The sequence below is a fragment of the Nothoprocta perdicaria genome, unplaced genomic scaffold (assembly GCF_003342845.1).
Source record: "Nothoprocta perdicaria isolate Ctin4 unplaced genomic scaffold, notPer1 scaffold_50, whole genome shotgun sequence".
Taxonomy (NCBI): Eukaryota; Metazoa; Chordata; class Aves; order Tinamiformes; family Tinamidae; genus Nothoprocta; species Nothoprocta perdicaria.
Genome location: NW_020455755.1, coordinates 1315462 through 1342199, shown reverse-complemented (window position 1 = coordinate 1342199; position 26738 = coordinate 1315462). Strand labels below are relative to the sequence as shown.

The window sequence follows — 26738 nt, the reverse complement described above, 5'->3', positions numbered from 1 at the left end:
GAGCTGAGTGCAGGTTAAGGGGATGATGGTGCCTCGCTGGTCCCAGCTTCACCCAGGGCTGTTTCCAGCGCTGTGTTGGGAAGGATGAATTTGTTTGCTTGCTTTTGAATGTTTGCAGATTTACAGTTACATCTCAGCAGGGCTCGGGAGTGAGAGATCCCGCAGCACTTTCGAGACAGGCCCGTAAATCCCCCAAGCTCAACAGGCTTCCTTAGAGCACGGGATCGCTTCAGAACGGAACGGTAGGTTTTAATGCAGCCAAACAAGCACGCACAGCTGGCGGCCACGCGCAGGCCAAAGGCTCCTCAGCAAAGACACCGGGGTGATGCAGAAAACCTGTCCAGGGCCTGAGAGGGCAACGTCATGATCCCAAAAAGGCCACGGAGCCGGGGGACCTCTTGGCATGGCTGCTTTGCTATTATTGGGCTTTCTCAGGAAGGGGGGGGGCCGAAAAAAAGGCATGGGGAAAAAAAAAAAAAAAAAAAAGGAAAAAAAAGGACAAGAAAGACAAGTTTCCTCCTTCCAACCCCATCGTTACAAGGAGAGAGGTGTCAAAGGCCAGATATCCAACTGGGACTCGCAGTGCTGGGCAAGCCGCTCGGAACAAGGAAGAGCAGAGTGGGGAAATCTGCAGTGCAAAGGCCGAGGCTGCAGGACGAGCTCTAGGCCAGCGAGGCCGTCGGCACCCCGGCACCCACCGCAGCCCTGCTGAGCCCGGAGGTGTCCTTTTCTCTGCCACTACTGGGAACAACTCCAGCTCCCGGCAGAAATCCCAAGGGAGCAGGGTGCTGTTCTCCTCAGACAGCACCGCACGGCAGCACAGAACGAACCCTGCCACGCAGGGAGGAATAATAGGAAAAAACATTTAGCCAGGGCACAGGAACTACATCAACTCCTGCAAATCCTCAGTTCCTGATAAATGGGATGCAATCAGATGCACAAGAAAGAAAGAAATTGAAGTGCACCACTTTGGTAATTTGTGTGCCTTTCTGCAGCCCCACTACATACTATATTTTGTGCCATTTATCCAGTAATAAAAAGCATAGGGCACAGCTAATTTTTTTTTCTCCCCTGAACAATGCAGATTCTGCTTAAATTTATGGGTAGCGGACGATAGCTTTCTATTTCAGAAAAAAAAATGATGAGATTTTTAAGTTAGCGGCAGCATGCCAAAAGCTGGGGAGTTCACAGGTTAATTAGACAGGCTGAGCTAATCACCTGAGAGCAGCGCCAGAACAATAATGGGCGCTGGAAGCGGCGGTGGTTTCACACCGGCTCTCCCTAAGAGGCAGCGCAGCCTGGAAGCGCTTCTCACCGCTGCTCTATTCCCAGCAGTGCCAGGAATGAGGAAGGGAGGCAGGGAAAAAAAAATAAAAGCCAGAACCGTCTTATTTAACTGTTTTTATGTTGGCAAAATGATTTGTGCCACGGTATTTCCATAAGAAGTGGGACCATTATTCTCCTGTAGGAACACATTTGGTTTGAGAAGTATCACTGGACAGAACGTGAAAATCAAAGCAGATGAATTATTCACAACCTCCGATCAGAAGTGATCATTATTTCTGATGTTCCAAACTGTGATTAGGATTCAGCGCTCACATGTCATTTGCTCCCTGAATAGCAGCAGCAATGCAGAATAGCATGACACACATATATTACACACAAGTTTTATATATATAATTTTATACACACCTTCTCCCACTAGATCTTTGGCTTAATGTAACCATTAGCAGATAGTAAAAACAGGATATTAACCAACGCTAGCTTTCATGGCACTCATAAACGCCATTAGTTTGACACACAGTGTCAACACTAATCATGGCCTAAAATTAACACCAAAATTGACTCCAACATTAATTGCGCTATCGATGTGAGCAGTAATACACACAGTGATGCAGCTCCAAATTGACTGCTAGTGGCAGCCAGGGCTGCTGACAAGAGGCACGGAGGGGAAGGGAAGGGACGCGGCTGCCTCCGCTCGCAGGGAGCTTCCCAGCCCCTTCCCAGCCCTTCCGTGATCCTGGGGAAGGGCAGCGGAAATAAAATCCAGTGCAATTCAAGCAGTTTATTCTGTGCAGTGGCCGTGCTTGGGCCAGGCCACTTGTGTTATTTTATTCTGCCTCCTCCTGAACATGAGTGATGTTTAAGCCTAGGTGCTTTGTACTGCGCTTCACTTTATTTCCACATCTGAAAACCTAAATGTGGGTCTTTCAATGCCTAAGCAGAGCAACTCAAGAAAGGCTTCAACAACCCCAACCAAAAACTGTCCTGTTCCCATTCCATTGCATCTGTAGAGCATATGTGAAGTGTGCAAACACTTGCATGCCAGTGTTTACTTCATGCAGAAATTAGTAAGAATGGAAATGCAACAGCCTGCAGAGCGCAGCACTGCACACTGGAAATGCCACCGCTGAAACCCACGTCCCCCACCTCCGCACCCTTTAAACCCCAGGAATGCACAGCCCCCTTGCAGGGCCGCGTCCGACTCCGGGCTGCACTCGTCCCCCTGGACTCCACAGACACCAACCCTTTGGGTCAGTGAGCCTGGGAAGCAGCAAGTGAAACTCCTGCCTTCCCAGGAGGAGACACGGGATGCAGGGATGCAGGGACGCGTCCGCTCCACCACCGCCGGCTCCCATGCTAGGGAGATGCGCCCGCCACCTCCAGGCCTTTCCCACCCCGCACTGATGCTTTTAACACCTCGGGCTGTCCCAAGATGTGGGGACGTGGGTGACACGCAGAGCGCCTGGCTCTTAAGCCCCACGAGTATCAGCTGCACCAGCTACAGCACCTGCCAGAGCCTCCACATTCCCAAGCACAGGGATCAGCCCAGGCTCCTGCTCCAGCTCCCACCACCCGGTACTTCTGGGAAGGAAGAACTGTGACATCTAGTGCCAACATGGAAAACTACATGTTTGACCGGGGCACTGCCCGCCCGGGAGGGAAGGTGACGGCGGTGGCGCTGCGGGTGCTGCGCCCGCTCCCTCCTCTCCTTGGCTCCTACCAGCAAATGCTGCTGACCTAGGGCTAGACCACGGTGAACTTCAGTCTCGCGTAGAAGGAGCTATAGCAGGAAACACCAGAACGTGCAGCTCAAGAAGGACAAATAACATTGTGCCCTTGTTTGCAGAAGATTTACCTGCAGGTACACCGAGAGTCTTGGGGTACCACCTACGTCAGTGCCCAGGCAGCGAGATCAACTTCAAAGGCTCTTCTTAGCGCCACGCAGGAGCCAAGGCAGGTGTTTGTGACCCTCGGCAAGTGCTCTTCCCGTGCAGCCTCCCACGCGTCAATGGTGCTTATCTAAAGCGTGGGCTCGGACCGGGGCTGAGCGTCGCCCTGGCGCTGCGTCACTCCCGACACGCTCACCGTCGTACACTGAGTCACGTCCCCCTTGTCCTGCAGTCTGCATTCGGTAACGCACTCAGGGGCAGCGCCGGAAGGGGGCTGTTGGCTGTGACTTCTCTGATAAAACACTGTCTTCTCCAGCTCCCTTACGCACCTACTGGGTCTGCAAACCGTTTACAAGCTGTTCTTGACTTCCTGCTGCTGCGAGGCCTGGCCTGCCGTGAGGGCTGCCCTGCAGAAACACCCGGGCGCAGCGCACAGCAGCGCGCGAGGGAGCACTGGAAGCACCCGGGCCCAGGGGAGGACACGTGAGGGAAGAGAACACGGAGAGAGCGGGACGCAGCCCGGGAACACACAGCCCGGCACACCAGGCAGCTGCGGGGAGCTCGGCTGCAGCCCAAGCAGCAAACGCTTCAGGGAAAGGAGCTGCGTGTCTGAGCGCGGAGATGGGAGGACGCCGTGTCAGCGACGTCCCCTGTGCCCCAAAGGGACCTGCCGCGGGCCGCAAGACTCAGACCCCTGCTCGGGGGAAGCAGGCACCGTCTGCGAATAGCGAGCAACTTACATTGTCACAGCTCATTAGGCCGGTGCCCTCGTTGCTAGCAAAGACACGACTGCACCAAAGGAGTTGGGAGCTACGGGAAGCGCTCGCAAGCGCCGGGGAGAAACCCCTCTGGTGTGGAGAGGTTCTCAACGCTTCCTGTGCTAGCTGGAAACCGGTCGGAAACCTTGCAAACGTTTTCCTGAACACACGTGTAACATACTACCTGGCACTAATTTAACCATGATATATTCAACTACATGCAAAACACACCCATCTAGGTTATCCTCACACCTGTCCAAAGCAGAAGTCCTTTGGACACAAGTCCTTTTGAGGACACAACCCCAAGAGGCAAGGAAGACCCCGATGAAGGTGACCAAGAAAGCGGCTGTGCAGCCTGGGGACCCGGACCTCCCGTGGGACCCGTCATCTCTCCTTAACGCGTCTATCAGTACGTGCTGGCTTCTGTCATTCTGAAGCCAAACAGAGCAATCTGAGGACAAAACTTTTCCTTAACCAATTCAGACAAGTCTAGGGCACCAATGAAACACAAGTGCCGTATTCTGAGAACGGTTCTCCAGCGTAGCACAGAAGCAGCACCAAACCAAACAGCTCTTCTCCTCGTGGCTTGGCCCCTCTTCCCATGCAACGCTACCAGCTGCTGCCACGTAGATGGATTGCTGCAAGGGCCCTTGCTCCCAGCAGATAACATGCTGTATTTTTCTGCCCAGATGCTGTACAGGCTGATTCTCAGGAACAGCAGAATGAATCCATTTACAGCCTAACAAAGAAACCACTTACGCACCAGGTTTACCCAGCACCCTGTCCCTTCCCTCCCTACTCCCTCAGCCACCTTCTTTGGTTAAGAAAAAACCGAGTGCAGTTTGTGACAAATTTGTTTCCTCAGCTAAAAGAAATTAAACCTTAAACGCCGGAAGTCGGCTCCCGCTGATAAAGGCAGTGCTGCACGTGGAATGCTTGTGTCGGACAGCTCGCCACGGCTCCGGCGTCCCCTGTCCTTCAGCGCCTCTCCCCTGAGCAGCTGCTCGCCCGGGAAGGAGCCCTGCTGTGCGGGGTGCTCCGTGTCGGGGTGCCTGGCAGTGCCCCAAAGCCCCTCCAGCTGCACGTGGCAGCTCATGCAGCTGCGGACACGCTGGACAGACCCCTGGGCGCTGAGCATGGCTGGCCGGATACCCAGGGGGTCAGCACAGAGCACCTTCCTCGCCCTCCACGCCGTGCTGGGGGCTTCACAGCGGCTGCAACGTCACCTCCACGGCCAGCGCCCTCGCTTCGCTCTGGGACGTCGTTACAAAGCACTCGGAATTTGCTGTACGTTTCCATGAGGATTCACCCTCACCCAAGTGGCGCCAACGCATGGGGAGGCGCCTCAGACCCCGCAGTGCCCGCCCAGCCCCACGGCGCCGCGGCTCCGCGCTCAGCAACCCGCTGTGCACGGCACAACGGCGTGCAGCGGGGTTACAGACTGCGCACAGCTAGGTCTACCAAGGGTTAAAATCAACTCCTAATTCTTTTGGTGGTCTTTGGGTACAGAATCTGTTATAATAAGACTATTTGTATTCATACTGGCAGAGTAAACACTCCTGTTCATGCCCAGGCAGCTCTGTGCTTGTAATTTCAGCAAGAACAGAGCTACGTCCCTGAGGGACTTTGCTATTTCCCCAGCCACCATCCGCCCGAATGCAGAGCGAGAGCGGAGGCAGAGAAGGATGCTGGTGGGAGCGCCGCTCGCCCGCGGAGCGCCGCGCTGCTCGGCGCAGCTTTAATCACACCGCCTAAAACACTCCTGCCACGGGCCCAGCAGAGCGGGGGCCCTTCCGCCAATTAGGTTCAATTTGGAAAAATTATATTCAAAATCTTTCTCCTGACCAGAGAGATGCAGTCGATGGCAATGAAGCCCCTGTTTCTGCTCATTGTTATGGTCAGTCTTTTTGAAATAAGAACAGAGCTTTTGCCACTCCTAGGTTATAGATTTAGTAAAGTGGACTGATAGCTCAATGATGCCAAGAAAAAAAATTGATACCCCCCCCCTTTTAACTGCTCACATTTAAATAGCTGGGGAAAAAAGTCTAGCTTGGACAAACCCCACGCCCCCCTCTACCCACGGGCTTTATTCTCTGGTCATTTTGCCTCGGAGATCTTTGCAGGCTCCTCCTGCGCGGGCGAGGAGGCAGCTCCAGCAGCTGCAAGTCCCTCACTAGAGGGGGACCTCGCTCACACGCGGCCAGGGCGCTCTGCTCCGCACCGCCAATATTGAAATGCAAAGCATAACATGGGTTTTCCTTTTTTTTCCCTCTCTCTTCTCCTTTAAGCAAATGAAAATATTTCTACTTATTCTTGTGAAACATATTTTGCACAAATATAAACCCCGGCTACCTGGAATAGCTGAACGAGCACTTCTTAATTACGAAGGAAAAAATAGCATAGGAAAGGGTCTGAAATGGAATCATCATTTACTATGGAGGTTAAAATACCCATTGTATGGAAGGTATTAATTTTTAATGAAACAAAAATCTCATTTTCAAAAGAGATTTCATCTATGAAAGACTGAATGAATAGATTTTGTGCCTGGCTTGGTAAATTTTCATTACAATTGTCAAAGCTACTTCAAGACACAATGTACTGCAGGACATGGAAAGAAAAGTAGTGTAAAAAAGAAAGTGGAACTTGCCTCGTTTCCTCCCGGCAGCCTGTTCATGTGCACCAGCTGGCCCTGATCGTCCAGCACCAGCTCCGTGTACGTCAGGATGTCGGACGGCAGCGGCAGTGTGGGCAGGAATGCATGTTCATTCATAGAGTTCCAGAGCTTAATTAAAGACTAGAGCATGAAGAAATAAACTCTTGTTAAGAATATCATCCACAAATATTTTTATTCAACTCATAGGGACTTAATATGCAAGACTGAACACTTGCTCTGCAATTTTCCCCCAACAATTTGGCTGGTAATATTCAGTGGATTCCATTTACACTGGAATTTAAGCTATCAAACACAATTTCACATAAAGCAGCATTATTCAAATTACATGATTCTGGACAGAACTCAGCAAATCAGGAATAGAATCAATGCTGCAACTCTGGGCAGCACATTTATGTTGTGGTAATACAGGTTTCTCCTGAAAGCATTCTGACATTCTCAATTTCTAACAAGCCAAGCACTAGTGGGGAATCCTGCATACACTTTGGCACTGTGCTACTCTCCAGCTTAGCATATAGTGAAGGGCACAGGAAAAGTTGTAGCAGTCTTATCCTAGGTGCCATCACCCCTGCCTTGTCTAACCCTCTGGGAAGATTGGATAGCAGGGTGGGAGAGACAAAAAACAAGAGCAAAAAACACAGTTCAACTTCTGCTATTTGATTTACTGGTGGAGCTACAGCAGCAGCATAGTAGAGTCCCATCTTTTTCCAAAGTGGACTCAATCCATAGCTGCCCAGACCCTGGGGAACTAACGTTAGTCACTCCAGGCCACACAGCTCCCTGATTAGCAGGGATGGCCATTGATAAAAGTGCTTTTCTGGTACCCAGGTCTAGAACAACCAAGATGACTTGGACAAAGAACAAACACTTACCTGCCGAAACATCTCAGGAATGTCATAGACATATGATGTCCCTAAAGACTGGGCCTGGAATCTCTTGGACTGAAGCAGGTCTTTGGTCACATATGGGGTGTTGATCAGCATCCCATGAAGAGGTCCCTGTTTGTCCCCATATGCTTGGAACATGATCTGCAGCAGAAAACACAGCCAATCACATTGATTCAATGGTCCTATCTCATCCATGCTTCACCAAAAATCATTAGGACGTTCCAGATTGATCGGGCCTGGTTTTGCTCTCTCCACACAGGGCAATACTTACACATTCCAACACACCGCGCTTCATCACATGTTACTACCCTTTGGAGACGGAGCCGGACCATTACGGCACGGATCCCAGTACCACTGACTTATTGCCCTATCACAGCAGAGAGCAGAGCTAACGGAGCCACATCTCCACAGAGAAAAGCCTGCGACTTAGATGCCTTCACACTCACCAGTATTTCCCCTGACACCGTATCTATGCCGATTGATTGTGATAGCTGGGAGCAGAGAGGAGAACTCTATTATTTATGTAGCCGAACAGCGTTGCATCCGCATCTCCACCGACTGATCAGGGAAGCCAGGTCAAGACGTGCATATGTCATTTGGCTTGAAGTTTTGATATTGTAAGTTTAAAAGATTTTCCCAAGGTAGCAACATGAATTATCAGCTGCCATGCTTCATGGCACTGCATATTCCACCCGACCCGGCCGCGGGAGGAAACCGAGGCCAAGGAAGAACTGCAGCGGGCACTGCTGAACTGGGACAGCACGGAGCGCGTGCTGCTCCATAGGAACACGTGGCACAGCAGCACCTGGATCGGGCTGCTTTTCTCAGAACAGTTATCAGGTCTAATGTGCTACGGCTCTTTTATTTTAATTGAAGGTGACTTAACTGAAGAATTCCACTAGAAAGAAAATTCAATAAATAATGCCTATTTTGGTTTTCAACATTCAAAGAAATAGTTTGTGCTCCCTTCAAGCTTCACAAAGGCCGTTCACTGGGAGAAATGCTTATTCAGGACAGCAAGCATTTACGGCGGTGCCTTTGTTAGGGGCTCTCGCTGCGTCCGGGGCCCAAATCCCTAAGTCCAGGGAGAGCCTCGTGTTGCCTCTATCAGGCCTCTAATAAGCACAGCGGACCCAGGTGCTGCTGCAGAAACCGTGACACGAGAGCAGGGTTGGCCGCTCATGACCAATTTGTGCTTCCATTCCTCAAAAAATCATAACAGTGCCCAGCACCTGGTACATCAGTAATGCCTGAATTCTCTTGAAGAGGTCTCTAGATTCAAAATAATCCTCTGAAAACACAGGAAAGGATTCCCATACACAGAGCTGGCCTAGAAAACTGGCACGAGGGAGAAATCTAGAGTTTCTTGCAGAACTTGAAGCTGTTGCTTTTATAAGACAAACCTTTTGAAAAACTTCTGTAGGAATTTAAACATTTCTAATTTATAGAATTTCAACAAAATTAATTTAATATGCCAGAAAAGAAGTCTGGAGAAGTTCCTAAAAGCTGTACACATGAAAGCACACTCCTCTAGGCTTAAAAAAGAGAGTACAGTGCAGGTCTGACATGGATATTTCTCTAACCAGCTCATCATAGACAGAATTTAAGAGGAAAGGTGACCTTCACAAGTGACTAACAAAGCTCAAGTGTTAAGCGCAGCCACTGCAGATTATTAAAATGTCCTTTTCTTTTCTCATCTTTGCTCAAAGGCAGAAATGAAGTAAAACATACAGACATTATCTGTTCCGGGATCTCAAGTCCGGATGGAGGGTACAGTCAGGCAGCTGCTGGGAAAATTTAAATGGAAAGAGGGAGAGAAGGTGACTCAGCACTTTGCATTCGACATCCCCCTGCCCGAGTGATTTATTCTGTTGCTACCATTCCGTGGCAGAGAGGTTATCAGAGATGTAAACACTTCTATATTTAAATAGATTTCATTCATCTAAGGGCCTATGCTTTTAGCACATGCAGGTATTTCAGTTAGCCACAATATACCCATGCCAGGGAAAGCACAAATACCCAAACAGCCGCACAAATACAAAAGAGTCTCCTGTAATTAACAAAAATGACCTAAAGACACGTTCAATAATTTTACAGCATCTTGCCCAAGTTATTCCCTCTATCTCTAGAATTTAAAATAGAGTTCACAGATTTTCTTTGCCTCTACAAGGAAACAAACAAGTCTATTATGATTTACAGAATAAGCAGACAGTGATTATTTTCCATTACCTCTTAGAGCACTCCGCTAGAGAAGAAAGTGTTGTACAGATGTTCTATAGATGTTGTACAAATAACTCAAGGTTATATGCAAAACAATCAGATGAACTTTTTAATAATTTCTTCCATGTTTTGCATACCTTGCCCAATGGACAGCTTTATAATTTGATCCTCTTTAGATGGCAAAGTCGACCGGCAATTTTCTATTGCCATTACCTGAAACCTCAGATAACAGAGAAGAGCTGAAGCTGCCATAGGGTGCCCCACTCACGCAACCTGTTTGCACGGAGCCGTACCTGCGCTGTCCTCGAGTCTGTCACCTCTTTGTACAGGCTGATGTCCAAATAGTAGCCAGACTCGTTGGTCAGGAAGAGGCGAATGGGAATGGCCTTTCCGGTCGGCGTCAGGCGGATATTGATCTTCAGTTCGGCTTGGAGGACGCGGAGCTTCCAGAGGCGGCTGCCGTAGCGCATCACCATGCTCCGCACGGATTCTTCGATCTTCAAACACACGGAGAGAAACATCCTCAGCCTGGTGCCGGGCACGGTCAGCAGGGGCTCAGGGTGCTGCCCGCAGGCCCCCCGGCTACGCAGGGGACACAAAGGCACCGAGCAGCCCCAAAGCAGGGGCGGCCGGGCGCAGCCTCGCACCCGCCTTAAACTTACAATATACTCCTGTCAGCAAACAGTGCATATTAAAAGAAAGCAATTTGTAGGCTGTTCTTAATATTCTTAAAAATATATATACATACAGATATCTAGATATAGACATATCCCTGAACAGCTCTGAAGAAAAGTCACGTTAGACATTGGAAGGACGCTGGGTTTCCAGGGGCTGCATATCCCAACTTCTGCAGAAGTTGATGGGAACTGAAGATTTTGGATGCACTAAGAAAGGATTTATTAAGGAGCGTTTTAAATCACCAATTTTTAATCATGATTTTAAAAGTCAGCAAGCAGGAGACACTTATTTTGATAACCAATTCATCTGTTTAAACCTTCTGTTATTGTCATAAAGAAAGGTCAGCTCTCCTCTTTCGGTAACCATGAACAGAATATAGATTTCCAAGTAAATACAGCCTGGAGAGTTTATTTTGGACCTTCTTTGTGGTTCCTGTGCTAACCAGAAACATGCTTTATGCCGAAGAACTTCCATTTAAGCATCAACAAAGCTTACTGCTCAGTCATTTACAATGCTGATCTCTCTGTGTTCTTACATCAGAGAATGAAATATGAGGCTTTTCTTTCCTACTAGTTGATTTTTCAAATTCTCTTTAAGTTCTGTCTCACATTGTATATGGATAATATCTGGGCTTCTGTAACACTCCCCCTCATATTTTAAGCTATCTCCTTGTTAAAAATATTTAGCTTAAATATGCTGTGAAAGAATAAGTTTTATTTAAAATACGAAACATGCTTTTTGATAAAGCATCATTAGTTTAAATGCAGTAAGTGAAACACACTGCTTGAAGGACGGAGCTATTCTGACAAAATATATGAGCCCTGCTAATTCTGAAATCTTGCACTTAAAACTTATGTACAGACTGGAAGAAGAAATCTTTTTTTTTTCCCTCCTGGTAATAACATTCACTGCTAGCACTTTCAAGAGACAAAGGCATACTCTACGTGACTTATACTGACAATTTGAAACCTAAATCCATCAAAATTCGCTAAATAAAGTGACGAATCTCTCAGGACTCACCTGATTTTTCTATTGAAAAGAAAAAAATAGTTGTTAGAATAACTAATCTGACTGTCATGCTATCCCTTCTCACACTGGTCACCGATTGCCTCTGCTTTCTGCTATAAAATGGGTAGTTGAAACCACGTATCATTCACCGAGCGGTATTAAAACACATCCAGTCAATAGGTGTGCTTAAATAGCATGAGGAAATAACAGGCGACAACTCCATTCTGGAAAGCAAAGGCCCAGAATAACAAGCAGTTTGGAGCTGGAGAACAGAGCCTACCTTAGACGGGTCCATGATGACAGTAGGCACAAAGTTTAAGAAGATGTGATTGCAGTCAGTGCGCACGTTGGTATTATTAAAAGCCACCTCCAATTCATCCATGGCTTCCAGAAGCAATCGCTCTCCCTCATTTTGCAGGTACTCAAAGGAGGCTTCCTGCCAGAGATTGTCAACAAACAATTTGCTTTCTATCAAAAAACACAACCCAAGAATACAGTGTTTGAAGAACTGCGGGAGGACTTGATTAAGGAAACAGGTTACATTAGTCTCAGCCTGCTACATGTCACAGTCACAGAGCTTGCACTGCTGTTGCCTGGGTTCGCACGCCTGCCTCACTTGTGCCCTCACTCATGTCAGCGGATCCCTGAGCCCGGACAGTGCAAAGCATTACTGCAGCAGGGCAGCAGCAACACGGAGAAACGACGGCTCCAACTGCAGGGATTCCTGACTATCCGCGTGGGCCACGGAGAATCCTCCTGGAGGGACCGGGATACCCGGCCTTAGGAGCCGTGCTTCTGCAGAGGCAGCACCAGCAAGAAGGGCAAGCACCTGCACTTGGGCCTATGTGGACACACGTTTGCAGGCAGCTCTCCAGAATGACTTGCAGTGTTTCACACGCCGTCCCGGGAGACAAAACTCACCTTGGTGACCAGGTCCGAGTGCCTTATGATGGCCCTCACGAAGAACCTGTAGTCTGTGACTTCTGTTCCCACCTCGACTTTCGCCGCTCCCAGGTACAGATGCATTTTGTGATTGGCACACGGAATGGCAGTGAGGTCAAAGTTGCGCATGCGGTTCAATTCCAGCTGGAACGCCAGCGCTGGCTCCAGGTGACGGTAGATCCTATCCTCCTCAAACTGGAACCAACCAGCACAGCACAAGGGGAAAGGGGCAAAAAACAAGAAGATGCTTAGGAAGCTGGAGCACAGAAGATGGGGAGAACTACACAACAGTCATTATGAAATCTCACATATAACTAGAAAGTTAAAAATTCAAATCAATCTGTCTCTAAATTTTCTTTTTAATCTGATGCACCAGCATCATTAGTACTAAGAGCTGTCTTGAAATTGCCAACATACTGAGAGCAGAACACAGACTGCAACTTCTTAAGCTCAGATCCCCAAAATATCCCAATCACACAAAAGCCCCAAGAGTTTGGTATCAGATCATCCTGCAGGTTCCAACCCCCCATGCCTCACTCTGGCGAAAATCTGCAAACCAGAAGCTTCAAGTCAGGCTTCCCCTGGCATAGTGTTCAATCCAGAATCAAAGACTCGTCACATCTTTGAGCGTGGGGTGGACGGGCCTGCAGGAGAACACTCTGGGCTGGGCAGTGTTTCAGCAGCTCCCTCCCTCTTACAGCAGCATGGAAAACTATGTGAAAGAAAGGAAAACATATAAATTACCTTATCCCTGGCACGGAACGTGAAAAACTTTGGAAATTCCCTCTGTTTGAAAATAAAAACAAAATGTTAGGCCCCCAAAAGCAAACTGCTTGACCTCCCCAGAGCGCTCACAGTGCACACGGGAGCGGCACCGCGGCGGGACGACGGACGCTGCTCGGAGCTACTTTCACAAATTTACCAGGGGCGGCGGCACATCCAGGAACCCTCTACAAGGCAGCAGGGGTAGTTTAAACCTGTCCCCTGGGTGAACGCAATAGCTGCCTCTTGTTTGGGTTTTCATTATTAACAACAGACAGGAAGACTGAACTGTCCCGATGTGGCAGTGGGAAACCTCTCCTACTTCTGCTACTATGACTATTATTGTGGAAATGCTTAGGAGTCTTACAGGGAGATTAAAGCCCCTTATGCAAGGTGAGGTACACAACTTGCAAGTGAAGAGGCAACTAAGGGGTCGTCTTCTCTACCTCCTTAGAGAAAAATCCCCAGAATTTCACCTGAACGCTCTGTGCCGAACAAGGCAACCCGCGTTAGCCTGAAGTACAACTTCCGACTAGGCGCTGGTGCAGGAAAATCCGAGCTTTTTTGGGTGAACCCATGAATACCAACAATACATTAAGACAATAACCGCACAGAAGACACCTCCATGTTCCTCACTTTTCTTCCAAATCCCTCCTCTACCTGTTTTCCTCTGCACGCTGCCAATTCCTAACATCATCCATGCTCATTCTATCACTAATGTAATTGCTTTCGAAGCATCCAACTAGTGTGGTGGGCAGACATAAGAATTAGATGTGCACATACACAAAATTCTCAGTGCTCTGGTACCAAAATCCAAAAGAGTGCTCCATTTCCTAGGCAGAAGAATTATACCCCTGCTGCGTTCTAATCAACCAACCATCATCAACACAATCAAAATAATTTGCCTAAATTAGCCAATCAAGACACCCTGCAAATCGCAGAATGTGAAAAGCTACAACAGAAATCATCATAGTTGATTATTATACTAATAATCACGTTAAAAACCTAATGAGATGAGGAAATTGGAAGCTTGCTGGAGCAACTCTCTATTACCTCAACATGCTGGGAACTAATTATATAGACTGTAATTAAAACAAAAACAAACCCAAGCCCAGGCCTTGGCTAAGTTAATAGTTGGCCCAGTAATAGACAGAAGAGAATAGGAGACGGTAACAAGGAGTGACACAGCGGATGCCCAAGGAATTCTACCAACTCCCAAACTGCCGACAGGCCACGGTGCATCCTGCGCCCAACCTTGCACTTAAAACTGAGTTTGTCTAAATGTTTATCTAGGTTCTTCTCTTGACCTCAACACCAGTGCTGCATTAAACACCTCACGTAGAAGCAAGTATTATCAAACTTAGTTAGGAGAAGCCCAGAGTCACTTACATTGTCCCAGCCACAGGGCAAGAATGTCACAGTCCTAGAACCTTTTTACTTACATGAAATCTCTGATCGACCTCACAGTTGACCTGTTTCCTGAAGTCCTTACAAAGGTAACGCACAAACACGGGATGGGGAGGAGAGAAAAAGCAGAAGAAAGCTAGCAATTAACATGAAAATCAAAAGTGAATTAATTCAAGAATACAAGAGATGTCAAGATTGTTTACATTTATAAATTAATTTTCTTATGTAAATCCATTAAAACAATTTCAAGTTTTGGCAAACAAAAGCAGTGAAAAGAGGACTAAATATAGTAAATACAGTATTTAGCTTGGCAAAAAGTACCACAAATGTCAGTGCTATTTTGAGCTACAAACCAAACAGTTCTAAGCAGCATGAGAGACAGCAAAATACCTTTTGTGCTACAAGAAAAGTCAGCCGCCGAATCCCATGTTCGATCAGGACCGATTTCTGCAAAAATGAAAGGATGGAATCAAGACACTGGGATTAACAGAAAGGGAACACATCAAAAGTGGGCAAGCAAGTCTGCTCTGATCTGGAAAAGCTCCTCCTGCATCTGCACTGCAAGGTGCCAGCCCATTTCAGTCTACCTGGAGCTGAGATCTCTCCTCTGATGTTTGCCTCGTGGCATAAGCAAGTACAGTAAATCTGGAGAGAGAAGTAATCAAACCACAAGGACCAAGCATTCCAGTTGAGCCACGACTATAAGAAAAGCAGAAGAGTTACTCCAAACTCTGTTTTCACTCACCCCAGTGGGTCTTTTGGCTGCTGTTCTGGTTGCAAAATCACTCTGTGCGGGGAGGGCAGCGCGCGGCCAAGGGTCCTCCAGCGGCCCTGCCGTGGGCAGGCACGGAGCACGTGCTGCGTGCAGGCACCCGCAATCTCACACACGCACACGTGTGTCCATACCACAAGGGTGAAAAATAACGGGGTTTATTTTATTTTTCAAACTGATCAGATTGTGTCCATTCTGGTTGCTCTTTTAAAAATCAAATTCAATACAGTCACATTAAAAATGAGTGCTGTATATTTGTCGTGTGTTTGTGCTCTTGAAAAGTATTAAAATCTATTAATTTTTCTCTTCTAAAACTTCTCTCTCTCTCTCCTCCTTTTTTCTAATTTAAAAATGAGACACACACACATGGAGAATGGAATAGAAACAAGAACCTCAGCTAGGCTGGGAACAAAACCACTCCTTTAGGCTTGGACTGAAATGTTTTACTAAGGTTAAGCCCTTTGAAAATAAGCATCAGTGACTATATTCATGGCAAGAGGAAGAAAATAACTTTAATAATGCCATGATTTAAAAAGCAAAAATTGTTATTGCTTTTAAAATTCCACAAGTGGCAGACAATAACAGCATAGCAACAGGATTCTGATTACATCGTAATAATGTGGGTCTCACAGCAAGTCCACAGCTATTACAGAGCGATTAGCCATCAGCACCTGGAGAAACTCCATTTACACTGACTGCCTCAATCTCCTCCACAAGTCATTTACAAGTATATGATCCTAATTTCTATTAAAAAAAACACACACAACATGCTGGGACAAGAAGATTATTTGGACAATTTGGATCAACCTATTTGATAGTTTAATGTGTTTTGGATTTTTTTTCTATTTCTTTCTTCTTTTCCCTTCCCATAAAACGCCTGGAGCATGATCAAGCAGATGAAAAGCAAACTAGTTTTAATTTTTTATATTTGATTATTTTCTTTGCTTAAAGAGGCAGGAAGCTGCTGGAGCAGAGTGGATGGCAGGCCCATCTCGAGACCTCTCGTTCCCGGGAATGCATCAGCACCTCCCATGCTGGGAGGCCAGGCTACAAACCCCTCGGCATCCTCCTGTAATCCCTGCGGCCCTGGGATGCTGCCGGGGCCAGCGAGGGCTCTGCACAGCAGCAAAGGCCGAGCAAAGGCCAGCACCAAGCATCCTCCTCCCCAAGCGACCCCAGGAATAACATCTGGTACATTAACCCGAACCCCTTGTTTACGAAGGGACAACAAAACGCACAGATCTGTCCCACCTTCAGCCACAAACATCACAGCAGATGGATGTTCCAATATGCCAATAAAAAGTGGGCCAATCTGCACTGCAATAAGACCACTGTGATACACAGATAAAGGACATTTTAGTGTCACTTTGCAAGCCCCTGACTTATATAACAGGGATAATTTAGTAACTCTTCACATTATTACTAGGAAGAGGATACAGCCCATTCCTTCAGAGCAGCTGGGATAGATAGCGAAGATTCACCTGACACATTTAAAACCTTAAGGGTCATCTACCCAATCAAAAATTAAAGGGAAAGAGTCCTGAGCTGATGGATTAGAGTGCCCCACCAGGTAGGTAGTGCAGAGAGAAGGGATGAGAGCTCACCGTTATTCATTGCCTACCCTGGAGGCGTCAGGAAGGCGCAGTTCCACACAATCAGAGAGATAATATTTTAGAAGGAATAAATTAAGGATGTAAGTGTTCCATTTCTTTACTTATTTGGGGAAAAAAGAAGTCTCAGAATCACGAAGATTTTTCCCCAATCGCACAGACCTGTCCTGTGGAATTATGAAGCTCCAGAGAGACAGGGAAGCGGAGGGACCCACCTTGCTCTGCGTGAACTCCCGGAACATGGCAGCCAGGCCGTCGTCATCGACGTCGCCGTCCGTCTTAATAGCAACGTTGAGGATGTGAATGGGCTCCTCGCGGGCGGCCTGCAATTTAGAGAAAACATTGCCCATAAATCACCTGGTAACAGCACAGCACCTGGGGATTCTCCAGAGGCCCCCTAAGCACACCTCTAAAACACAGGTGCCTGAGGAAAGAAATGGCCTCGGTGGCACCTGCTGGAAACAAAGCAAAATTGTGAAAGGAATCCTTGACCGAGCACCCTCACACACCCGTAGCTTCATGGGTTAATGTCCACAAGCAGCAACAGGCACTTCATTCTGACAACCTGATTCTGAAAATCACACCCAACTTGGTTAACTTCAGCATGATTCATAAAGACTTGGGCTGCAAAAGGAATGCAGGGACATACCCTCTCTTCAAGTATAGCCTTCTTCAAAGTATGGAAGCAACACAACAAGTGTTCTCATACTGACAACAAAAAGACGTAATGCGGAAGCATTAATTATGTACCAGCTCTGAGGAACAGCACAGGAAGCATTTAAGAAGCTCCAGTTAACTCTGGTAAACTGGGTGCAAACAGTTTATCCTGGGGAGGTCTGGGAGGAGGTAAAGGGAAGGATCAGGGACATTAAGGTTGACAGTAATATTCTGGAACCAGGCTTCATTACTTAAAACACACAAATATCAATGAAGGAGTTTTAAACCAAGGCCTATTCTGAACCCACATGATGTCCAAAGGGGGCTGCCAGCCGCTGAGGGTCGGGATGGGGCACTGGAGCAGCTGCCATCTCCAAGGGCAGCAGCTTCTCCTCCTAAGCGTGCCAAGCCAGCGGCCTCCTCCCCACCTGCCATCAACGTAACTGTGAAAAAACAAGGGGCTTCTCCCACCTTTTCTTCCTAAAAGCAGTTCTGAGAGACAGGAGAGAGGGAAGAACCAGGATAAAAGTTGATGGGGAAGGATGTAATATAGAAAATGTGGCAAGTGAAGGCCGTTGAACATGCAGTGCAACACCCCTCCTCAGAGAGGAGGCACAAACCCCAAACTGCTGTGAATCCAGGCATTCTACTGGCATTAAAAACTACAATACAAACTTACAGGGAAAGCAGAGGACCTAGCCACGGTTTTTGAATAATGAAATAACCAGCTACTTCGAGTTACCTGCTGCAGAACAAGCCAATCATACAAATACATAAAGCTCTTAACTCCTGCTTCCAGCACTCCGATCAGTAAAAAGGATCGAGCCTGCAGCCACTGTGACATTTGCTTGTCTTCAATCTTCAACCTCAAGAGAAGAAATTACTGTACCTTGTCCTCATCATACAAGGAGGCATGGCCAGCTTCAGGGAAGGTTGGGCTCTGCGGAGGAGAGTCGCAGAAGCAACTCATCACTTCATCAAAGATCCTGAAACACCCAGAAGAGCGTTAGTCATCAATCTGCTGCTGCTAACCCCCAAAAGCCAGCAGCACTAAAAGCCATCTTACTGATGGGGGTAGGGCAAGAAAATAGGACTCTCTTTGCAGGACTGTATCTCCAAAGATGGCAAGGCAATAACCACCTGCTCCAACCCCGCACAGAACCTGCATCTTCCAGCAAAACCCAGAGCGCTCAGAGCAACAGGCCCTCTGCACTGCTGGGGCTCTGCTGCCTTTTGCTGGTATCTATACAGCTGCTAGCATAAAGAACACATCCTTTCACATATATACATATATATATATGCATGCACAAGAATGTTAGAAGGAGTCAGCACATTTGCAAATCATCTCAAAAGCAGCAGGAATTGAAGGTGCTGATCCTTCCTCTTGCAAACAAACTGCTTTCTTCCACTTATCTCAGAGGAGAGGTTGAAAACAACCATCACCCAGGGCCACTTTAAACCCGATTCTAGACAAAGGCCAAGGGTTTGTCCAGTTCCATTTGGGCCCACTTAGGAAGACAGCAAAGGGCAAGGACACCCTCGGCACATACCTGACAAACTCCTCGAAGGTGCGGAAGGAGACCATCCCACCCATGCGCTGGCACGGCGGCGTGAACGAGTTGTCCAGCAGCACGTCGCTCACGCTGGCCACGTGCACCATCCCATAGTGATTGAGGTTGGAAGAGAAGGACATTCTAAACGGCAATTCAATAGCATCACAGTTAGTAAAGAGAAGGGAGAAAATGTAAGGTCACTGGAAAAAAAAAAGACATGTGTGTGCATGTATGACCACCTGAAGTGTGGCTGTTCATCCACTGCTACTGTTGCATGATCTATTAGACTCTTGGGCAGGCCAGACTGCTGTGTGTATGTCAGACACCATTAATATCCTTACCTGGACGTCCTCCCAACATTCAGGAACAGTCATAGGGTTAAATAAATGCTACTACCCTTTAAAAATACTTCTTAAATAGTCTGCTGAGATGCCAGGTAGATATGACTATGCACAGCTGTGAGTATTGTTCCTCCTGCACGTGTATCTCGCTTTACAGATGAGGACCAAGATAAACAACTGCACTAAATTTGGGCACTTGAAGCTTTACTAAACCTCTACAAATGAGGTTAGAGTGTAGGGAGCCATATTCTCTTGCTGCTTAAGGCTCAAGGAAACGGGGCAGAGCTCCATACACGCTGTTCTCCAGGCGACTCCTCTTACTGGGGTTACCACCCCCGTGTCCCCTGTCTGCCTGCTGCAGAACAGGCCGACACAGCACAGCAAGCATCACTCGTAAAGGACCGACTCCCTAGCTAAGAGAGGAGGACTGAGGCACACTGAAGCAACCAGAGGAAGGGATGACATCTGACCTCTCTGGAGAAGGAGCACGTCTACATTAGAGGTCAGCTTTCCTTCTCCTGAGAGGACAAGATCCTGAATGCACTGAAGTATCCCCAACTTCTCGTGCTTACGGACTGGGATCTGCCTGGTGCTGTTTGGGGTGGTGGATTTTCTGTGCAGACCCCACTGGCAGAGGAAGCTTCTCTCGCACTGCATGAGGAGCAGCCTGCAGCTCCATGGCATCCCCATGCCAGCTACCAGAGCCGGGGAGCAAGCCCAGCCCCGGAGCTGCAGACTGGCCCTAGTTCAAAAGCTCCCTGCAACAGGAGGAGGCTTGAAAGTGTCTCCCTAGGGACAGGGATGCAGGAAGCATCACCTGCTTCATTCTCCATGGGAATATGGGGGCACTTGCAAAGCTCCTGTCCTCCCCAGCCGACAACACGGCGGGAGGCAAGGGGAGGACCCAGGGCACTCGCCCAGCACTGCCCGTGCTTAGGGGACGCCTTGCAAAGCCAAGCAGATGCTCGACTGCCCTCGAGCCCCAGCTGCGAGGCAGGGAACGGAGGCCCTGGCAGTGCCGGGCACGGTGCCCCGGGCAGCCCCCGCAACCAGCACTGCTGACGTTGCTTCCTACCCGCGTTGCCAGCACTGCTTTCTTCTCACAAACAGCAACCTGGGCTGACAGGGTCTTAAGTAGACTGCTAACAAGTCTAAAGTATCATCAGTTTGATTAATAGCTCTCTTCATGTTTGAAATCGCTCTGGGTTTCTGCAATTTATCTCTGATTAAGAGCCATGAGACTTTCAAGACCATTTTTACTATTTTTCCCTACGTAGCTTTGGAGCAGTAATAAATAATAGGTATTCACATTTTGAAAGAGTAAAAAATTTCAGGACATGCTTTGGTGTACATTTCTTACAACCAACACAAAAACACCACAGAACAGTAACTAAACAAAAAGACAGCAGACATTTTTCATGTATTATTTAAAACAAGAAATACTCTCGAACGGAGACAAGGGAGGAAAAACTAGCATCTGAAACACAACAAAACATGTTGTCAGCTGGTGGGGACGTCCACTGGTGGAGGGGCTGAGGAGGGACAGCCCCGGGAAGGGCCGCAGGGAGCCGGGCGGCCGGGAAGGCTCCGAGCTCCGGGTTGCCCATCGGGAGGCAGTGGCTGGGCTCCAGAGGGGAGCATCGGAAGCAGCCCCTGCTCCTGGTCGCTGCCATCCTACCGCAGGTGACCAGGGCTCCTCCCAAAGTGAGTTTTAGAGCTCGCCATGAGCAAAGCTGCTGTGGAGGGTAAAGGAAAGCTGAAAACATGTTTTAGACAAAAGCAGAAGGGGGAAGGGGGAAGTGTTATGGTTGGGGGTTTCCCAAGTAAAGATAAGGGTACTCAAACAAAACATGTTAAAACAGTAAGTATTAGGCTACTTCTTTCTAGTCTTTCTTTTCAAATTTAAAAGATGACAAGTACCATACCTGTTTAGCGTGGGGATGTTCCCTCTGTAATCAAACAACCACAGTTAGTCACAGATTGGTTAGTGAAAGCCATAATCAAGAACTATCATCATGCTGATGCACAGACCAGCAACAACTTTACAATTTACCGAACAAAAGGCAATTAACCATCAAGAGAGGGGCAGAATTCGACTCCGTGGCCCCGCGGGGCTCCCGCCACCTGCCTCCGCTTGCCGGGAGGCGCCGGCCGGGCCGGGCGCCCCTCTCCTCGCGCCACCTGCAAGCGAGCGCGGACACCCAGCAAGCTCCACAAGCAAGGGCAGGCACGCCAGGCTGCAGCCCCGGCCAGAAGGACGAAAACTAGAGCACAGAAGCAAGAAGTGAACACATGGCGTAGGGAAACTGCATCTGGTCCGGCAAAGGAAACCAAAGCCTCAGTGCCAAACTTCTGCTGGACGCAGCAGCTCACACGTTGGCTCCCAAAACAGTGCAGAAAATAAAGCAAACAAGCACATAAACACCATGTAATACTTGGCATTTTCAGCATTCAAGACCTTAAGCACTGAGAAGAACAAGCAGAACTGGAGGCTAACTTGGGGAAAATGTTACAGTTCCTTTGGTAAGGTCAATTTGAAACTCTGGGTTTCGCATGCAGAGCAGGGCTCAGGGGCACACGGAGGCCGGGGAGCAGCTCGGGGGCGTTTCAAGCATGGGGTGGCACACGGTGCCCATGAGCCGCAGGAATTCCTGCGATCTGGCACTCAAGATAGCAAAGACTAGATCAAAACACAGGACACATGCACACAGGACACTTCTGCAAACACTTTAGTGAATGAGAACAAAACGAAGCGAAGCTTTGGGGAGCATGGAGGTGTCCATTCCCTGTCCCCTGCTCCGGGACACCCTGCAGGAGGTCGAGCCACAGACTTCTTGACATCCTTAAGCAGAGGCAAGGCCAGGATTAGGGGATGGCTGGTGACCACAGGGCTCCACGCTCAGCTCTAGCAGGCGCTGTTCGAGGGAGGCGCCTGCCCTGCAGGGTATGGGCTTGCTGCATCCCTGGTAGGGCCATGAGAAGGTCACAGGACCTTCAAGCTGCATGGCAGGAAACATGAAGCAGCCTGCAGACGTATCTGCTCACCAGGAAAGACTTAAATCCTCATCTAATTCCAGTGGGATGAGACCGCAACGCCTACAAGGACTGAAGGGACGCAGGGAGCTGAGACGTTTTCCCTGGCTTGGCAAACGGTCGGGAGCTGCACGAGAGCTGCTTCAGCTCTTTAAAAACACACACACAGGCTGGAGAGGCCAGGCTGATCCTGCCCCAGGCTCCCTTGCTCTGCACCAGCCCCCAAAGGCTGCAGAAAACAGGAAGAATCGCAGCACGAGACACCTCCAACCGCCCATTGCGCCTCCGGAGCAGCTCCCTGTCAGCCTGCTCGCTCGGGGCACGCGGAGATGTCACCCAGGGACCTCGGCCAGGGAGCAGAAGCCCCTGCGAGAGGTGGCTGCAGAAGGGAGCGGAGCAAGAGCAGCCCAGAGGCCGCGCGCGATGGGGCCGCCCCTGGCTCTCCAGGCACCGGGCGCTGGAGTGCAAGCAAACGCACAAACCCCCCGTGTCCCCTCCTGCACCTCCTGCTCCGCTCCCCTTCCCCTCCTCCTCCTCCTCCTCTTCGGAAGCGAGCGCTCCCCTATGAAAATGACGGCGATGCATGCAAAGCGCCACTGGTTATATCAAGCTGTGATTGAGTGCCAGCACAGGGCAAAGCTTTTGAAATCAGGCAGCAAAGCGGAATCAGCAGAGGTCGGCTGAATAACCCACTTGTAGTTATTAACAGCAGTACCACAGGAGAAAGAGCAATTCCACTGGCTGTGACCAGTGGCATTCCTCTTATGTTTCTTCATTTCTGCAGAAGAATCTAAACAGAAGGCTGTGAAACATGCCTCAAACCATACATTTTGATTGGGTTTTTCCTCTCCCTCTTTCTTGCCTTATTCTCCTACTCCCCCTGCGATTCAGCCAAGCTGAATCTGCTACTGAAGTCCAATTTGCATAAAATTATCGTTGTTCCATTCAGTTTGCTGCCCCTTCCAGAGCCCCTTCCCGGCTCTGCGGGAGGATTGTGCCCTCTCGGAGGCAGGCAAGGCAAGGGCACATGGCGCTGCCTGCTGCCTAACTGCCATCAAACCGCGGGCACGGAGCTGCCACCGCTCACAGGTGTCCGGCAACCGCGTCCCCGTCTCCTCCCGCACTGAGGAGGGCACCTCGGCCACCCCACCTACCCGGCAGGTCCTGCTCCCGCGTTCTGATCCAGTGTGGCACCTTCGGAACCAGCAACCTGGGCACTGCTGCAAGGGGCCTTTCCCGCGGCTGCTCAAGCCCACAGAAAGCGCCTCCGTTCTGTCATGCGTTCAAATCTTGTGAATATATCACTGTAAAAGGATGAAGCAGCCCTAGCGGGAAGGAACCCGCGTGAAGGTGCCTACAAGCCCCGACTGCACAGAAGGCACGTTTGGGCTTCCAGTTTTTCCAAGAAAAGATGGGTTTGAGAGCAGCACCACGTAATCTGGCTTTGAGCCTTCAGAATGTTTTTGACCTCTAAGCAAAGAAAGAGGCTGACAAAAAAGAGCAACCACCAAAACACTCAGTGGATGATAAAACATCAGGAGGCAGCGAAGTGGGGACCATGCATCACTCAAGCTCCGACACCAGCTAGGGTGTCAACAAACGTGCACAGAAACAAACAGAAAGTGGTATCAGGCAAAGAACGAACCCCAGATGACCAAAGGGAGTCCCTTGGAAACACGAGGCAACTAACGCCTGGAGCTGGTGCCTGTTCTCAGAGGCTCTAGGGGCAGCACACGGCAGTGCGGGAGTGACTCCAGCGCAGGCGTCAGCCTTGGGCACGGCCGCGTTTCGAGTGGCACGCGCCCCACAGGCTGGGGAGAAGGGGCTGCCAGCGCCCCGCGGCCGCGCGGGCTGCTGCCCACAGCCACCGAGCTTAGCCGGGGCCTCAGCGCCGCGCGCAGGGCTGGCCGAGGGCACGACGCAGCGAGAGGGGCTGTTTTAGAAGGAATTTAGGTGGAAACGCTGCAACTCCCTCTCCTATTAACATGACGTTTCCTTGACGGACGGCTTGCAGGTGAGGAAGGCGCTGCTGCAGGCACTGCCACTCAGAACGGCCTCGCAGCGGCTCTCCCGGCCAGGATCCCGAGGCAGCGCCCAGCCCTCCCGCACCCATCGACGCCCCAGCAGCTCCCGTCTCGGCGGGCAGCCTGGGTGCCGGGAAGCGAGGAGCCACCCAGCGCGGGGCTCCTTGCTTCCTCCCCCCTTTTCCCACCGCGCTCCCACGGAGAGGCAGGTTATCCAGACGCACGGGCACTGCGCTCACACCGCCGGCAGCGCCCGCGGCCGAGCCCAGGGAGCAGCACCCAGACCCTGGGCACGGGGCGGCCGCGGTGTCAAGATCAGTAGGGATTCTTAAGGTATTTTCTGTTAATTTAAGTAAATAAGTCTGAAAACAGCGTCCTGCCCACAAACCCACCAGAAGCAGACTGCCTTTCCATCGCCTTGTTGTTCAGATTTAACCGTTTTTGTTTCCTCCCTGACTCCGTGCAAAGCTTTATTGTGGTTAGCTGATGGAAACCACTCAGGGGCCAAAGCACAAAGCCTGGGTGCCCAGGGCACACCAAGGTTAAATATTCGTGACACAGAATTTAAAGATTCCTCAAACACAGAACCCTTATGGGTCTGCAATCTTCTCTACATTAACATTTGCTCCAGTAAAATTTGGGCTCTTAGAAGTTAAGGGACCATAACGGTAACATATTTGATCCAATGCTGAAAACTCCATGTTGTGACACATGCAACACCAGCTCGGAAGGCGGCGGCTGCCTTAGGGCTCTCTGGTTCCCCTTCTGGTTCAGCAGAGCCTAAGCCTACAGGGGCCAAGCCTGCCGAGACCCCGGGGAAACTTGGCTTCATCAGCTGGGATCCTGAGGCTTTGAGGTTTGACCTAGCAATGCATTTTTAGCTTTTCAGTGTAGAAGTTCATGCTGCACAAGAAACACACACGGTGCACACAGAACATGGCCAAAGACAACAAAGACAACTTAGGCAAGACAATGTCGGAGACAGTTTTGAGATGTCAGTGCTCTGTGTCTTTGTCTCAGCGTAAGTACTGGCTTTATAGGTGGCTTAAATCAACACACACTGTGCTAATTGAAGCCCCTAGATCTCCCATTATCTGCTGCACGTTAGCACCTGGCCACACAGCAGTTGCACAGATAGGAGCAACACTGCGAGAAGCTGCATTAAGCAACGGGAGCAAAATCCATCACCACCATACGGAGGTGCAACTCAAAGGAACTGAACCTGCCTACATAAGCAGCGAGTTTGTCCCCAGGTCTGCTTGCCTCTGCACAGGGACTGCGATGTGTTTTCGTTCAACCATCACCAACACCAACGGCTGAGAAGCGGAACCGAGTTTCAGCACGTTGCTCCAGGAAATTCAGGGAAATGGGGAAAGGACATTTCAGGACAAAGCAGCTCTCCCCCAAGCGGGTAGCAGCTCTCCTCTTCCAGCTGACCTTGTCCAATTAAGCTTGTGCACAGCAACAGAGCAGTGGTCAGCATGGGCAGGCCAAATAACCCCCAAGCAACAGCAGTAACCGAGACTAGCAAAGAGAGGAAATGGAGAAAGAACGGGGAGATAGAGAGCATTATAAAGGGGTACTAAAAATAGTATGCAATTATTTACAAATGTTCTAGAGATGTAGGAAACAGATGAGACCAAATGCATGTTCCATTTGTATCATGAGTGCTATGCGCTGCTCGTTGAGGACAGTCATTTATTTCTAGCAAACCAGATTCTGAAAACCATTTCATAAAATGTACTTACGGATTCTCAATGAAGCGAGACTAGACCCCTTTTCCCAGCCCCGCCAAAAATAAAATAAGGAGAAGGATGTTTGGAAACAAAGGAGGTAAATAGCACGGGTGGCACAGCGGCAGGCCAGCACAGACCAACAGTGGCACCCGGTGGCCACGGAGACTCACTGCGGGTCTGGCTCCTGCACACTCTGCTGCTTGGGACAAGAATAAAACAGCTGAGGTCCCTCGGGACAAGCGAAGGATCCTCGAGACTGACTGGCCTGGCCAGGGCTGAAGAAGTTCTCATAACCAAGGATTTTTTTTTTTAATGGCTTTAGTACCACTGCGGGGTGAGACTCTTTGTCTTTAAGGAACAGCAGTGAATACTTGCTGCTTTGGTTGCACCTTTGCATTTCAGCAACCATGAAAAATACATTATGAAAGATACCCACTGGAAACCAAAGTATTTCAGCTGTTAGATTTCTATATCAAATATGCTTATAGATGCATTTTGGTGTCCCC

General features: G+C 49.2%; 1 protein-coding gene across 7 annotated transcripts in view; it reads right to left on the bottom strand.

The window, feature by feature from the left end:
- The window catches only part of ACACA (acetyl-CoA carboxylase alpha), a 109240-nt gene that overhangs the window by 34783 nt on the left and 47719 nt on the right, over positions 1-26738 (bottom strand). For 3 of the 7 annotated variants that reach the window (XM_026047775.1, XM_026047782.1, XM_026047776.1), the window contains 12 exons: positions 21365-21388; positions 19096-19239; positions 18435-18531; positions 17104-17211; positions 14897-14953; positions 14542-14586; positions 13082-13123; positions 12317-12532; positions 11676-11831; positions 10003-10206; positions 7475-7630; positions 6579-6725 (listed from right to left, as the gene is read on the bottom strand). In XM_026047775.1, the coding sequence (XP_025903560.1) occupies positions 6579-6725; positions 7475-7630; positions 10003-10206; positions 11676-11831; positions 12317-12532; positions 13082-13123; positions 14542-14586; positions 14897-14953; positions 17104-17211; positions 18435-18531; positions 19096-19239; positions 21365-21388 (1396 nt within the window). The remainder of the gene's footprint in view (positions 1-6578; positions 6726-7474; positions 7631-10002; positions 10207-11675; positions 11832-12316; positions 12533-13081; positions 13124-14541; positions 14587-14896; positions 14954-17103; positions 17212-18434; positions 18532-19095; positions 19240-21364; positions 21389-26738) is intronic. The other 4 variants (XM_026047780.1, XM_026047781.1, XM_026047778.1 and 1 more) reach the window with 3 other exon arrangements.